Source organism: Echinops telfairi, unplaced genomic scaffold (assembly GCF_000313985.2).
Source record: "Echinops telfairi isolate 266 unplaced genomic scaffold, ASM31398v2 ScPeMD7_7424;HRSCAF=8462, whole genome shotgun sequence".
Lineage (NCBI taxonomy): Eukaryota > Metazoa > Chordata > Mammalia > Afrosoricida > Tenrecidae > Echinops > Echinops telfairi.
The window spans coordinates 21,505,510-21,521,333 of record NW_022111324.1 but is presented as its reverse complement, the minus strand read 5'-3'; the positions used below and the strand labels follow the sequence as shown (position 1 = coordinate 21,521,333).

The following is a 15,824-nucleotide window of genomic DNA, read 5'->3' as shown; positions in this document are numbered from 1 at the left end:
GTTAGGGTTAGGTGGGTGGGTTAGGGTTAGGTGGTGGGCGGGTTAGGGTTAGGTGGTGTGTTAGGGTTAGGTGGTGGTGGGTTAGGGTTAGGTGGTAGTGGGTTAGGGTTAGCCTGAAACCAGAGCAAGTCCTGGGAAAGGTGCCTGGAGTCTGGGGAGGGGGTGTCTTTTTGACCGCTGCCGCTGAGGCAGGAGTCGGGGCAGGGGCAGGCCTGGCTGAGTGCTCTGGATCTCCCTGTCCTGGAGGGCAGTGTGCACTGACTGGGTGTGACCAGCTGCACGTGGACAACGCCCGCTGGAGAAGCACGACGGTCTGCCCAGCCACTGAACGCCCAGCTGCTGCAGGGCGCTGCCCGCTCCTCGTCCTCCCTGAGAAGCAGGACGGGGCTGAGGCACAGGGCTGGACAGGCCCTGACTTACCTGTCTCTTGCGGATGGTATAAATGATGACGAGTTGCCTGCACGGTCAGGAAATGGAAGAGGACCCACAGAGAGCAGGGAAAGCCCCGGAAATGGGGCTCACTGCCCTGGCAGCCAACCCAGTTCACCTTCTTGATGAGAACAGCGTTCTGCGGGAACACACAGGCAGCAGATCGGAGGGTGGCTCTGGGCAGCCTTGGTGTCACAGTGGGCTGCACCGTGGGCTCCTTGCAGTTAGGAGGAAAGACAAGCTTCCTACCCCCATCAAGAATTACCGTCTTGGAGACCCACAGAGGCGGTTCTACCCTGTCTCATAGGGGTGCTATGAGGCACAGTGGACGGGCCAGGGAAGACATGCAGAGCAACTGGGGGTCCTCGGAGGAGGCAGGGAGTGGGGGGGTAACGATCTGGGGTCTCAGCGTGCACAACAAGGAAGCTGGACCTACACTCCCAGCCAGATATAAACGTAAACTCAAAATGCATCAACATCCCCAATAAAGCCCACTACCACTGAGTCAGTTCCAACCCAGAGTGGCCCTGGAGGGCAAAGAACTGCCCCGTGGGAGTCTGAGGACTGCACATCTTTACAGCAGTAGAGAGCTTCATCTTTCTCCTGAGGAGTAGCTGGTGGTTTCGAACTGCTGACCACCCAAGCTCCTTGCCCCAAATCTAAGAGCCAACATTATAAGAAAACCCTTAGAAGGAAACACGGATGTAAAACTTTAAAACATGTTTTGACAGTGAATTCTTATATATGTGACACCAAAATATGAAGAAATAGAGACAAAATAGATAAAGTAGACTTTTTCAAAACACGTTTCAATAGAGTATAGAGACCACTTATGGATGTGAGACAACATCTGGGACCTGCCCACAGAGAGACGTGCATTCACACAGAGCTCCTCGGTGGCACAGCAGTGACCACTTGGCTGGCAATCTGTTCCCGCATCGACTACGGCCTGAGGAGCCCGATGGGGCAGTTCTGCTCTGTCTGTAGGGTAACTGCGCGTCAGAACTGACGGGACAGCACACAACCTGAGCATGTATATTTACACACATGCAAAACAAAGCCTCCTGACCAGGACAGACCCCTCTGAGGTCCCACAAGCTGCGTTTCAAAACCCAGCTCACCCACTTAGCGGCTGCTATGATCTCAGGTACGTTGCTGACCTTAACCTCGTAAGCTCAGTTTCTCCATCTGTCGGATGGGGGCAGCAGTATCTGCCTACCATGAATGTAATGAGAACTCCATGAGATTGGCATGTAGGGAGCCGAGCACATAGTGAGCACATGGCTAGGTACACTGCCTGGTACACAGTAAGAGCCCAGGCTAGGACATTTTTTTTTTATTGATTACTAATTGTGTATTGAAAGCAGTAGGAGGTTCCACGACACCAAATAAACCAGTTCTGAGGGATTTTCCCCCCTGGAGATAAAAATTTAACAGCTCCAGCTTCTTCAGTGTTTATCAAAATACAAAAGAAAAAAGTGTAGAGGTTGTCTTTTCTCGCTGGCAAATCTGACCTTTGCAAGATGAGGGAGTGGAAGCTACTTCACACATGTACAGACAGGGGTGCTCCCACAGGCTGTGCGCTCTAGGTGGACTGCTCCCAGCTTGCACACACTCCTGTGGGAGGGAGGAGGCCGTGCGTGCTCCCTGGAGCCTGCTGCTCTGGCCAAGGTGTCTGAGTAAGCATGGGGAGTACTGGGGCTCTCTGCTCTGCTAAGTGGTCACACAAAAGCACCACACACCTGACCAAAACAGAAGGTGGGTGGTTCCTTGCTTCTAAATTGAGAGCCCACCAGGCTAGGAATTTTTAACGGCAGACCCCGACCATGATGGCTGCCTCCTCCAGAACGGGAACTGGCAAAGTGAGGCCAGAGGGCACCGTGCTAAGTCCTCCCCTTCCATAAATGTCCAGGAGGGCAAGACAGTCCGGTCTCACCTCTTTTCTGTTGTCCAGGGCGGTTTTGAAAGAGCTGTAGGGGATTTCATTTCTCTGCTGTCTCCAGAGCCACTCGCTGGTGGAGCGCAGGAAGTTCCGGGCCAAGGGCTGGCCAGGGAAGTACTACAGGGAAGAAGCAGAAGTTGGAGAGTGAGAACTCGCGCAGGTCCCTCCCGCAGCCCTGGAGAACTGGGCCAAGGTCACCCTTCAGCATGTTTCTAGAGCACCCAGACAACCTTCTATGTGAGACACCATGTGGATCCCACACTGCTTTTCATTGGGGTATCGGGGAAGGCTGGGGACACAGTGGGGAGAGAGGCTCTGAGTAAGGCTAGATTGCCCCATCTCAAAACCCTGTGTTCCAGTGGTGACCCCTGGCCTGTGCCAGCCATGGAAGAAGGGCTGAGCACTGGTGCCGCTCTCCAAGGGCTGCTGTGAATGCTGGGCTCCTCCAGGTGGCCTTTGGACATTGATTTGGTGACTGACTGATGGGCTGGGCTGGGCTGGGCTTCCATTTGTATTCCATGGGCGGCTGGCGGGGACAAGGCAGACCAAGGGCTTGTAGCCAAGATCTAAATCTTGATGGGAACTCCTAGTAGTCTCCGAGGAGCATGGAAGGCTCCTCTGACAAAAAGTCAACTCCAATCTGATTAGTATCAGCCCTTTAAAACCACAAGGACTCCAGGGAGGAGGCTCTGTCCAAGGCGCATGTGTGCGCACGAACTGAGGAGACGATGCAGCAGAAAGCAGCTCAGACAAACCAAGCGGAGGGGCCGAGGGGAAACTGGCAGAGGAGCAGGAACAATGGGAAAGGCTGTGAGGAGGTGGCTCGGGAGAAAGGCACAACTACCCAGAGAAAGAAACGCCCACAGGAAGTCGTGCAATAACCTTATCAAAGCCCTGGGGCTGGACACCGGTCCAGGTGACTGGGAAGAGTCCTAGGCTTGGACACAGGACTGGGCTCCGTCCTGGTTAGCTGGCACATCCTGGCTAAGTTTACAGCTTGAAGTCAGCGTTTCTCATTGACCTTCACACACACACACACACACACACCCGTCTCCCCCCAATCCTGACTTGGAACCTTCTGCTCTCTAGGGCCAGGGTGTCAGGGGACGGATGAATTAAGGGGTTCAGGCTGATGGCAGTGGGCCTCTGAGGCCAGAACTGAGAAGCCGTGGTGAGTGCACGCCACCCAGTGGTCAGTCCCTGCCCAGCACACATACTGATGGCAAGCAGGGACCCACAGACCGAGGAGTGCCTCCTGCGGTCATGTGGCCCACCCCCCCTCCACACAGTGTCTCTCAGGGGAAGGGCATGGGTTAACTTGGAAGTGAGTGGGCTATTCACTGGCCCGAGGGCCCTGGACAAGGTACTCCACGGGTGTCTGGTGTTTGTCAGAGTGAAAACCAGCTGATGCACAGAGAGCCCTTGCACGCTGTCAGAGTCCCCCAGCACGGCCCCGGCAGGCCTGAGTGCAGGGACACGGTCAAGCTCAGCCAGAGCATCTCAGAGCCGGCCCAAGGTCCCCTGGCTCCCCACCGGGCTCCCCTCTGTTGGTCACTGTGGGGACCTGCCTTCAGCCCATAGGCACACCCCTCAAAGCAGGTCGAGTCCCCCCAAGAACCAAACAGAAGCCAGCTTTGAGCAGGGCTGAGGGAAGCAGGCGGTGCCTGGGATGATGCCCAGAGCCGAGTGCTGGGAAGCAGTGAGGGGCACCTGCAAGCACCCGGCCTCTACCTCAGTACACGCAGCCCCTCGTGGCCTGCTGGGAGCCAGCCTCGGGGCTGCGGGCAGTTGGGGACCCAAGTGGCCTTGGAGGCATGGTCTCTGGTGCCAAGGCGGGCTGGGGCCCTGGTGAGGGGCCCTGCTGCGGCACTGCTCACAGGGCGGTCTCGGGCCATCAGACGCTCACATGCCAGAAAGGGCAGGATTGCTGTGGTGGGCCAAGAGTCCCAGGAGGGAAAGGCACAAATCACCCCCGAGGTAGCCGCCCCAGCTGCCCGAAGAGATCTGGGCCCCAGGCCGGGAGCAGCCGGCCAGCAGCCAGCCTCTAGGGAGCTCTTGGCCTTCAGCAGGGTGGAAGGACAGTACAGTGGTCTGGAACCGGTGAGGAGGGACATGGAGTGGGAGGGGGGTGCTGCAGAAGGAGGCATCAGCCCTCGGCTGGCCTGCAGAGGAGCAGGCAGAGAAGGGAGCCCACCCTCCCGAGCCCCACTTCTGGCCATAATACCTCAGAACTGGGAGACCAAGGTCGGCCACTCGCGCTCTCTCCCTGGGCCTTTAAAATGGGGTGGAGCATAAGGGCCACCCCAGAGAGGTTTAGAGGGTTACATGACAGGCTCGTAAGTGGATGGGAGACAGCACACAGCGGCCCTCGCCAGGAAACATGGCCAGGAACCACGGGCCTGGTCAGACAGAGGGCCAGGGCCTGAGCAGAAATGACGGAGGCTCAGAAGCCACAGGGGACTCCCTTCGCTCGGAGGCATCCCCAGGCTGTGCGTTCCCTAGGAGCAGGCAGGGAGTGGGAGGCCATGCTCTGGGGCCTCACACTGATGGGGAGGGACGGGGTCTGGCATCAGCTGGGACTCCTCCCAGGTGTCAGGGTGCCAGGGGCCCTTTGTGGCAGGCCCTGGTGGGCATGGTCGAGACTAGAAGGTGGCAGCTCATGGTGGACTGGGAGGGCTGTGGGTCCTGCTGTCTGTCTGGCCAGGCCATGCGGGAGGGTGCCTGGTGTGCAGGGACACACAGCAACCACACAGGGAGGCCACAGCCCGCTCACCTTGGCCAGGACCGCCACAAACTTTTTCAGGGCCACCAGGCGCTGCCCCTCCAAGACCGAGAACTTGCCCACTTCCACCCGCAGGATGTAGTGCAGCGCGGATTCCAGGTCGGCCATGTAAATCTTGGAGCTGAAGACCCAGAGGGCAGAGAGAGACGGGCATTAGCCACGGGGCAAGAGCAGGGGGAGGAGCGCCTGAGGGGGTCAAGGGAGGGAAGGGGCGGAGGGGCACTGCCAGCGGTGGCCAACTGTGTGCCCTTGGGTCAATTACTTACCGTCTCTGGGAGGACAGGTCTGATGGGATAGTAATAAATCCCTCCCAGGTGGGTTAAACGGAAAGCAAAGCGCTAGTCTCCTCGCCAGCCCCAGGGCTGACCCCTCCTCCCACGATGCACTCAAGTGCTGCAAGCAGGCCACCGAGGGAAGGCCGAGACGTTCAGAGAGGAGAAACGTAACAACAGGCACGCACACACAGGGGTTTGCTGCCCACCAGGGCAGGGGGCTCAGCCTCAGGCTTGCTGCCTCCCCCCGCCCTTCATGCAGGGAGTCCCTGGAAGGCTCTCTCTCTTCCTCATTCATGGAGGGTCCCAGCCTCCATTCCACAGTGAGCTGGCTGTGAGCTTGGGTCATCTCTCTGGGTCTCACTTACCTTACCTGTAGGGTAAGCGAGCGACCCCTGCCCCTCGTGCCCCCTAGAGTTGCAGAAAGTCAAATCTCAGGGTGGACACAGTGACTCGCTTCACTCCTGTGGCAAAGTCCCCGCTCGGTGCCCACCTGGCTGTCCTGGGGCTTCCATCTGCCTCACAATCTTATGGCCCCATGACTGAAGGAGGCACTGCATGGACGGCGCTCAGCACAGAGCTTGGCGCAGAGGTCTGTGGGATCATCCCGCCTCACTCTTTCCTCCTACCCTGATTGACTGCAAATCTCTCCATCAGCACTTCCCACCCCTTACAGTTGCCCAAGCATGGGTCAAAATCCTTCTCGAATCAGATGACTGCCCCCGGTACTCTTGTGCATCCCCTCGGAAGCGCTGTGGCCAGTCGTTTCTACCCGGTGTGCAGCCTGGAGCTAGAACAAGAGGTCTCCAGACAGACCAGAGAGAGAGAGAGAGGCCACCACAGGAGCAAGGGACAAGGGGCCTCCGAGACAAGCACAGCTTCTATGCTTACAACGGTGCACAAGACACAGGCTTTGAGCTCCCTGCTACCAGAGCCCTTCAAGTCCGGGTGGACACCTTGCAGGAAAGGGCTGTGTCAACAAGGGCAGCACCCGCGCCCAGGGAGCCTCGCACACAGCGTGTGTTCAGGAGTATTTGACGAGGAAGCAGACGTGTGGGCGGGAAGATGGCTTGGAGGCCGCAGCATCTCCTTCCAAACGGATTCTACTTGTTCTTGAAGAAAGTTAAAGGTAAGCAACGTGAGCACCATTAAGGGAAAAATCAGGTGCCTGGGCACCCCTGCAGCCAGTGCTCGAGCCCGGGGACAGACACTGGAGAGGCCAATGCCCACCGCTCTCCTCTCGTGCCCAAGATTCCCTGACGCATGGCAGCATCAGAGGCTCCCAAAGGCCAGCCCGCGGTGCTGGTGGGGAGGAGGCCTGGGCCCAGGATGGCATGTGCTGCACTCTTGACAGAGCAGGACTGAGTGAGACTGGGAGGAGGGGTGGTCCGGGAACAGGGAAGGGCTGGGGTGGGGGAGAGGGCTGGAGAGGAGAAAACATTATGGCCTTACTGATCCGCAACCTTCCAGACAGTGGGAGCGATCTCGTTAGCGGTGGTTGGTGCTGTTGTGGTTTGGGTGGCCTCCCTAGTGACCCCAGAGAGCCTCTGCAGGTAAGCAGTGTAGAAGGACCGGGATTCCATAAGCCTGGAGGGGACAGAACCCAAGGGAAGAGGTGGTGAGTGCAGGGGTACAAAGTCCCAGAGTGCCCCCCGAGACGGGCATGCTTGTGAAGAGGTGTGGTCCGGCTGCCTCATCCTCACGGGGCCAAACCTGGGGGCCTGTGGCTCACTTCAGCCTTGCCACGCATGGAGGCGTACACTGGGTACATGTGGGAAGCCGTCTCATGAATCCGTGTTGCCTTCGCTGCCCTGGGCCTCCCATGGCCCTTATGTTCCCAACGGGGGCGGACCCCTCCCAAGCTTGCTCCAAGGCCCTGCTGGGTGTCAGGGCACCCCAAGGAAGTCAGGGAGTTTGAGATGTGACTTGAACATATATAACGTAGCAACCGCAGCAAAAAATTTTTAAAAAAAATCACCCGTTCTCCCTCTCCTTTTGATGGCTCTCACTTCTGGAAGCGGCAGGACTCACCTGAACATAACCACCCCCTTGTACCCACTAAAAGGAGCCCTGCCAGGTGGTGAAGCGGTTACAGGTGGAGCTGCTAGCTGCCAGGTCAGCAGTTCAAAACCACTAGCTGCTCCTTGGGGTCCCATGTGACTTCCTGCTCCTGTGAAGAGTTCATCTCAGAAACCCACAAGGGCAGTGAGTTCTACCCGTCGAGAGGGCTGCTGTGAGTTGGCATCGACTCAGAGGCGTTTGTTTGCTTTTGTTTCACACGCCCAGATTCAGGCCACCTGGCGGGAGAGATGCAGCCACCAGCAGAGGAGTGATGGGGCAGCCCAGGGGAGCTGGCATTGGTAAGCATTACTTTCCACTCCGCCATCCTGGCCTGATGTTTATAGATGAGCAGATGGCTCAGGAGGGGCATCGTCACAAACAATTTTCCCCTCCACCAGCTCCAAGCGAGCAAACAATGCCACCTCCCTTTGCCAGGGTTGGCCCTCGGTCCCCCTGCGGCCAGCGGCACGCTTCCTCTCCCCAGCAGAACCTGGGTCAGCCCCACAGTTGCTTGATCGGGGGGCCGTGTGGCAGGTGGAGGGGTTGGGGGCAAGTGGCCGCCCTGCCTAGCCGCAGCACAGGATGGCACTGGTGGCCTTGAGGGGCAGCTTGTTGGGCACCTCTGATAAGCCTTTATCTCCTTGGCCCCCAAGCTTCTGCCTGGGGGCCAGGCGGACATCACTTGTCTGCCTGGGGAGGGCACCAAGCCGCCATCTGGCACCACTGCACAGGCCATTCGGCAGTGGGAGCCCGACAGCGGCAGAGACCGGCCTGATTGTTTTCGCTTGGCATTTTGGAACTGGCTATTGTCTGGCTCCTAATGAACTTTTCTGCAATTAGAAAAGCAAAGGGAGGGAGGGTCATGCCACTCTGAGCGTGTGCCAGGCCCGCAGTCTGCCACGGTGTCTGTCTGTGAACAGGGGAGGCTGTGGTGGTGTAGGCACAGTGGAAGGGGATGGGACACACCTTGGGCATGCCAGGGGGCTGTGGCAGGATTCTTGGGCTACAGTGGCGCCGCCCCCGCCAGATAGGCGCTTCTCCCAGACAGGATGCCCACCCTGCCCACTAGTGCCTCAGAAGAACCACTGCAGGAGAAAGCACATAGCCGCCCCCCGCTGGGTTTGAGGCAGGAACAAGGACAGGAAGGGAGCAGGGGTGAGGCCAGGGGACACTGCACTCACACGGGGACCCTGGTGACAGAGCCATTCCGAAACAGCAGGTAGCACGACGGGAAGTCGGTGACGCCAAAGGTGCTCACCACATCCTCCTCTGTGCTCAGGACCCTGCGCACGGCCACGCCCCGGTACTGGGTCAGGTCCAGCGTCACCTGCAAAGAAGGGAGGACATCTGGGGCGAAGGCCCAAGGCTTTGGGCAGAGGGAGTCCGGGACTATGAGTCCTGACTCAGTGTGCTGGGCAGGGCCTGGCTTTACCTGAACCCTGTATCTCCACTCCATACCTTTGAGGGTGGACCCTTGTGAGGAGCGAGGGACCCCCTTCCCACCAGCTGCCGCTAGCCACAGAAACAACTGCCAGCTAAGGAGGGCCCTTGGAACTGTGAAGACCTCCTATCTGGGATCCAGACAGTCCCAATGAAGCAGAATCCCACCATCTCCAATCTGCATTTGCAAAAGGTGTCATAAAATGTGGCTTCCTTTGCCTTGATTCATAAGATCTTCTCTCTATAATCACAATCAAGAAAATATCCTTACCCAGACATGATGATCATCATGTTTTAAGAGTAATAAAAAGAGGAAAGACTAACCCTTGCTGAGTAGGTATCATATATGAGATAGTTAAGGCTTATTGTGCCAACCTGGCTGATAAACACGTGGGGTTAATTGAAAGGCGGAGAGATAAATGGCTCCGTGAGCCTTGCCTTTCTAGTTCTTGGATCTCTTGGTTTCTGGTGGTAGGACCAGGATGCAGCTACCTTAGCCAGTTCCCTGCTTCAGCTAGAAAGGCTCACTTCCTGCGAGAAGCCACATGGACCTACCCCGATGCAGCCCTGGGTGCTGGAGCAGCCGCGTGGAGCCCCCTGCCAGCGCTGAGATGTTTGCACATTCACTGATTCGGCTTTCCTCCTGCAATCGGCATCATTGCGTGTGTTTTGTGAGACTGCGGAGGACTTTGTAGATTGGTGTTGGACATATGGGTTAATGTTAGATTTATGGGCTTGGGCAGCACTGGGTTGGGATGCTTTCTTAATGTACACTTACCCTTTATACAAAACTCTCTCTTAGACATATGAGCTTCTCTATATTTGTTTCTCTAATGTACCCAGACTATCACAGTATACTATTCATAGCTTAGCTCGTGTAATCTTCTAAATAAGACTATGGGCAGGGAACCATGGCTGGGAGCCCAGGAGAGGGCACCGTATGTTATGCTGGGGCCAGGCTGCCTGGGTTTGAATCCTGGCTCCACCTGGACTAGATCCCGCCCTGACTCAATTTCCTTGCTTACAAAATATTAATATTAATAAGACCAACCTCACATGACTGTTATGAGGACCAAATGGCTTAATTTTATACACAGCCTTGTAACAATAACACATAGTAGCTACTCAAGAGGAGTCATGGTGGCGTAGTGGGTTACACATTGGGTTGCTAACTGCAAGGTTAGAAGTTCAAAACTACCAGCTGATTTGAGGGAGAAAGATGAGGCTTTCTATTCTCAAAAAAGGTACAGTCAGAAACTCACAGGGGCAAAACTACCTTGTCACTATGAGTCAGAATTGACTCAATACCAGTGAGTGAGAGCTACACGAGTATGTTTTAAACTCCAATTTTATAGATGCAGAAACTGAGGTGAGAAATTATATATCTGTGCCACAGAGCTAGCTAGAGCCTCAACTGTACTGTACATCCCAGTTCAGTCTGGTTCCAAAGCCTGCACTCTTAGCCTCTGTACTCTGCTACCTGTCACACTAACCACTCCAGAGCACCTCAATCGGGCCCGATCGCAGGCACAAGGCCCTTTACACAGCGAGGGCTGACCCTGGTCACTTAGGGGACAGTGTGGGCGAAGAGATAGAAGAGCTGATTCCCACAAACATCTAGCAATCACCTCTGGATTGGGCCCCAGGAGGATTCGGCCAAGCTCAGTGCCTCCTCCCTGCCTGCCCGTGCTTCCCCTTGTGGGATGAGGGAGCTGGAGTCAGCGCCAAGCTGCTGCTTCAGCACAGAGCTCCCCACTGTGCCTGATGAGTTCCAGCAGGAGGACCTTCCAGCGCCAACAGTGGTGGTTCATTTCGTCCCCAGCCTTGTGCTCCTTCTTTGTCCCTGTACTGTCCTGGAACATCTCCCAGGCGCCGGCCCAGCTAGCTCTGCATCTCGGAAAAGTCCCCAAGTGGCTTGCGCACAAGTCCAGAGCCGGCTGGGAGCACAACGGGCAGCAGGCAAGCCGAGTAGGTCTCTAGAAAGCACCTGCTATGTGCCAGCTAAGGAACCCTGGGCCCAGGGGTTGGAACGCTCGGATGCTAACCAAACAGTGAACAGTTAGAACGCGCCAGCTGCTCTGTGGGAGAAAGATGTGGCTGTCTGCTTCCATGAGGACTCCAGTTCGATGGGGGCAGGGGAGCTGTGTGCAAATAACACTGGCTTCGGAGGCGGACAGCCCAGGTTCAAGGCTCTGCCCGGCCAGTTGACCAGCTGTGTGATCACGGGTATGTGACCTGACCATCCCCATCATGGTGATCACTAACAAGTAGGTACGTCAGCAATCTGATGCAATGCTCAGGAAGCACCAAGTGAGAGCATAGTTGGTTTGGATGGTCCAGCACCTGCACTTCCCAATTCTCCCAGCAGGGGTCAGGACAGAAATGCTCAGCAGAGCCCCTGGGATTGGCAGGCAAAGCCGGCTCTCCCCAAGGGCAGTCCCTATGAGCAGGGAAGCTGAGGGCAGCTCACCTCTCTACCCAGATAGGAGCCTTCCTTTTCAAAGATCAGGGCCAGGTACTCTTCATTGTTTCTTGCAAAGAATCCATTAATCTCCTCCAGCCTGCAAGAGACAATGATGTTCATCACCCTCCACAGCAGGCGGTTAAGGCTCAACTGCTGACCATGTCGGGGGCAGGTGGTCATGCTACTGCGAGTGCAGCCATCACAAGTCCTCGGTCTCCACACAAGGCTTGGTGGGGGTCTCCCACTACCAGCCCCCCAGGGGAGCTAAACAAGCCCACGGTCTCAAAGGGTGTTGCTGCTACCTAACCCCAGGGCCTTCCTCTGGGCCCCTGCTGTTTCCCACTTTTTCCCCTTGTGTCTTCCCGAAGTCAGGAGTGGGCCTGGGTGGTCTGGGGAGGGGTGCTAGGGAGGAGCACTGGGAGACCAGGTGTCTGGAGCAGGCTCTGGCTGCCTGCACAGAGCTGTAACTGAGCCCCTGAGAGGCTGAGACTAGACTCCTCAGATACAAGTTCTGTCTGTGGAAGGAAACACCAGCCGGGAGACAGTGCTGTGCTTCCGAGTGGGAGACAGGAACACCGAATCACAGAACCCGAAGTCTCAGGTACAGAAGAACGCAGAGACTAGCTAAGCCAGCCCAATTTAAGATGAGGAATATGAGGCCCAGCACAAAGGTGGAGGGGAGAAAACTACAACAAATTTGATCAATCCCTCTTCCAGCAAGTGAGATATTGGTGTTCTTTTTAAAAATTAAAGTTTCAACAGAAGATACTTGAATGAACCCAAAACTATTTGTTCCCTTATTCCAATTAAAGACGGAACATTGTTCCACATGCTTAAAGGCCAGCAGGTGAGAAGTCAGACAGTCAAAGGATGCCACCTTTTTATCGCTGCAGGTCAGGCCATCCAATCTGGAGACCTGTTTTCCTCGACTGGGTTTACTGAGAGGCAGTGACTACCGGCAAACAGAGGTGCCACCTGGGGCCACGCTGGAGCCCCGCCCAGCCAGGGGCCAAGGGATCTGCTCCAGGGGTGGGGCCAGACTCTACCCCTTGGGTAAATGGAAGAGGTGTCATGGCCTCCAACAGGCTCTAGGGTGGCACCAGACAGGCTCTCAGGCAGCTTCATTAGGCTTTCCCTAGACTGGAGGGGAGGCAAGTCCCGAATGGGAGCCAGCTCTCACCTACCTTTCTCCACACATCTCTGTGGAAGAGCCACTTAAGCGAGGCTGGCAAGTCTGCCTGGCTCATTGCTTTTGAGATCTTTCAGGGCTGAAAATGTGCCATAAGGATGTGTGTGTGTGTGTGTGTGTGTGTGTGTGTGTGTGTGTGTGTGTGTGAGAGAGAGAGAGAAGGAGGAGGGAGCAGACTACAGGGTGGCGGGTTGTTCTGGAGAGTTGGCACCCCAGACACATGACCACTGTGCCCTGGGCCTAGGGTCTCGGCGAGTCCTGTGTGAGGATGAAGAAGTGGGCAAGATGATGGGGTCTTCTCAGCTGGGTTCAATGCCAGCTGGCACAGAGTCTCTGCAAGACTGCCTTTGAGGGTCACCAGTGCGGACACGGGCCTTCCAGTGCCTGCCTCAGGCTTCTCGGCTGGCTCTATCTAACAGTCCCTGCTAGTATTTAGTTCAGTCCTGCTTTGTGATTGTCCCCAAAGGTGAGCAATACCCTATCTTGAGTTCTCACCCAGAAGGGAAAGATGTATTCTCCATCCACCTGTCTCAGTCCCCTGAGGAGAGCCAGGGGACAACACACAGACCCCCTCACTGGCCTCGCTGGCCTGGAAGCCTTCACTGCAGGCAGGCGGAGGGCAGCAGCCCTTGTCCTGGACACCCCGCAGCACAAGCAGTGAAGGCCACTCCTACCTCCCCGTCACAGCGCTGGCCCAGACAAATGGCCACCTTCACCTTAGAGAAGGTCTTTCCCCTTCTGAGCTTGCTCTGGTCGGCCTCCACCACACACTGTTTCTCTAAGCAGTTCATGACCCCTTGTCCTCCCTATGCCCACCCTGACTCTCAGGGCCCTCCCTTCGTGGGTTGGGTGTATGGAATCCTGCTGCATCCCCCAAACAGGCCTGAGGGCAGTTCTGACGAGAAGGGGCAGCAGGCACCACCAGGTCTCCCTCCCAGTGGGTGGGCTCTGAATCTGTCAGCCAGCTCTGGAAGGCCAGGCCCCTCAATCAGGCCTTCTTCCAGCTGCTGCAGGCTGCGGGGTCTGCCCCAAGTGCAGAGGCAGCCCTCCAGCCGCCCCACCTGCTCACTCCTAGGCCTATGGTCGTGGCCCACCCAGCATCAAGTCGGCCCAGCCCCACATACCTGGCAGGCTCCAGTGGGGGGCAGGCTGGGGGCCACGTGTCACGGTGAGTCTCCAGGGCATCGATGAGCCGCTCCCGCAGTGTCTGCACATCTGCCCCAACCACTGCAGAGGGAAAGCCCATGGGCCGGGCGTGGGGCAGGGAGAGAGAAGTTCAATCCATCACTGCCCGTGCCAGTCTTGAGGACATGAAATGAAGGGATGAGGGCAAGGGCACGTGCTATCCCACAGAACCGTCAGAGTGAGGGTAGGGGCTGCTCCTTGGGTCCCACGCACCCCACGGAGCCCCACCAGCAGCAGGCAGAGACTTGAGACTAGGACCCTGGGGGACCCCACGAGCCTCAGGGCCTCCGTTCTGCGCGAGAGCCTCATTTTTATACCACAGGCTATTCTAGAGACAGGGCCCTACACCTCATCCCAGCAGGGCCCTGAGCGGGCCAGGCTGAAGGTCTCAGCTGAACCTTCCCCAGGGCATCTTCAAGGGCAGGGGCCAGTCAGCTTTTGAGTCCCAAGAGCCAATCCTGTCCTTCACAACAATGTAGAGACTATTTGAGAGACATAAATATGTGTTTACAAACAAATGAAATCACCTTTAGCTGAATAATATCCCTTAACATTTTGTTTTCCATTTTTACTTCAGAGCCACATGCTGTTACCCAAAGAGCCTCAGCGAGCTGCTGTTTGCCGACCGACCCCTGTTCTAGGCTGCCTGGGGAAGGGGCTTTCCTTCCAAGAAACCCAAAACAGGTTTGCCCGTGGGAAGGCTGATTGTCAGGCCTCCCGAGCCCATCAGAAACCCAGGGGAGGAGGGAGGCCGGAGCCAGACACGAGCCATGCCAAGAGGACCACCAGCCACAAACCCACCTGGCAGGTGTGTCCCCGATCCATTCTTGGTGAAGGCCTTGAAGAACTGGAAGGGAACACACAGGTGAGAGGCGGCATCACATGGTAGTCACGGGCACCTGCTACACACTGGGCTTCTGCTCGCGTGGTGCCAGAGCCAGGGCTCCTGCCTGGGCTCAGAAGGGGACAGAGTTATCCTGGAGACTGAAGTGCGTCACTCACGCCTGGGAACGAGCTTGCAGCCTGGGATGGGGCCTTTTTCCCGAGGGTCCCCAATCTCGGGGCCACTTTTAGCTCCATGGAGCCTCTACCCCCAAGAGTGGCATTGTCGCAAGCTGATGGCTGAGTGCACGGGTCATGACCTTGGGGTCTGAGAGCTGGGTTCAGGGTCTGGCTCTTTCCTGCTCCTGCTGCATGGTCTTGGGCATCCAGAAACCTCTGTGGACCTTACTTTCCTCGTCTTTAAAGTGAGGATGACCCCGTCAACATTTTTGCCTGTCTTTCCAGTCACCCGGGTTAATATGTGTCTATCTTCTAAGTAGTAGTTTATCTTCCTCAGCTCTGGCCACCATCGGAGAATATTTTTTTGTTTTGTTTTTCAGTGAAAAAACGTTCTCTTGACTTTGTACAATCATGGTCTCATGAGAAATATTGTTTACAATTCCTGTCCCTTTGTGATGGGCGTATTCCACTCGGCATCTAACTCTTCAGGTTCACACTTGCTGCGAGGAGTCTCGCACTCCTTGTTTTTCTCAGTGTCCTACAGTTTCCCCTTGTGCGTAATGTACCCAAGTTCATTCGTCCATCCTTTCACTGGCGGGACATCAGTTCCCCACTTTTTTTTTTTGCTGTTATAAATGGTGCTGCAGTGAACACGGGTTTAAGTTTCCATGTTAGTACTCATTTCTCCAGGGTACATACCAAGCATTGGGATCACTGCACATTCGGTATTTCTAGCTCCGTTTTCCACAGCGGTTGCACCACGTTGCAGTCCTGCCAGCACGTAAAGGCCTCTCGGCCCTGGCCAGCAGCATTTGCTGTCTTCTGGGTTTTTTAACGTTGCCGTCGATGGTGGCGTGAGACGGCCCTGGCTGCCGTCTTGAGGTGCAGCTCTCCAGTGGCTAACGATGGTGACCATTTCCTCCTGTATTTGTTGGCTGCCTGACTGTTTTCTTTGGTCAAGTGTCTGTTCATGGATTGCCTTCTTGGCGACGATGTGTGGAAGTTTTCGAGATTAGTTCCTTGTCAGATAAGTCACTGCCAAAAAAGGTGTCCCCCCC

The 15,824-nt window shown here is 56.3% G+C and overlaps 1 protein-coding gene across 1 annotated transcript in view; it reads right to left on the bottom strand.

The window, feature by feature from the left end:
• Nucleotides 1-15,824, bottom strand: part of QSOX1 (quiescin sulfhydryl oxidase 1) — a 41,641-nt gene that overhangs the window by 5,875 nt on the left and 19,942 nt on the right. The window contains exons 4-11 of the mRNA XM_045297981.1: nt 14,566-14,611; nt 13,704-13,806; nt 11,397-11,487; nt 8,668-8,813; nt 6,878-7,012; nt 5,145-5,274; nt 2,366-2,488; nt 421-568 (exon numbers count right to left, since the gene is read on the bottom strand). Coding sequence (XP_045153916.1) covers nt 421-568; nt 2,366-2,488; nt 5,145-5,274; nt 6,878-7,012; nt 8,668-8,813; nt 11,397-11,487; nt 13,704-13,806; nt 14,566-14,611 — 922 coding nt within the window. The remainder of the gene's footprint in view (nt 1-420; nt 569-2,365; nt 2,489-5,144; nt 5,275-6,877; nt 7,013-8,667; nt 8,814-11,396; nt 11,488-13,703; nt 13,807-14,565; nt 14,612-15,824) is intronic.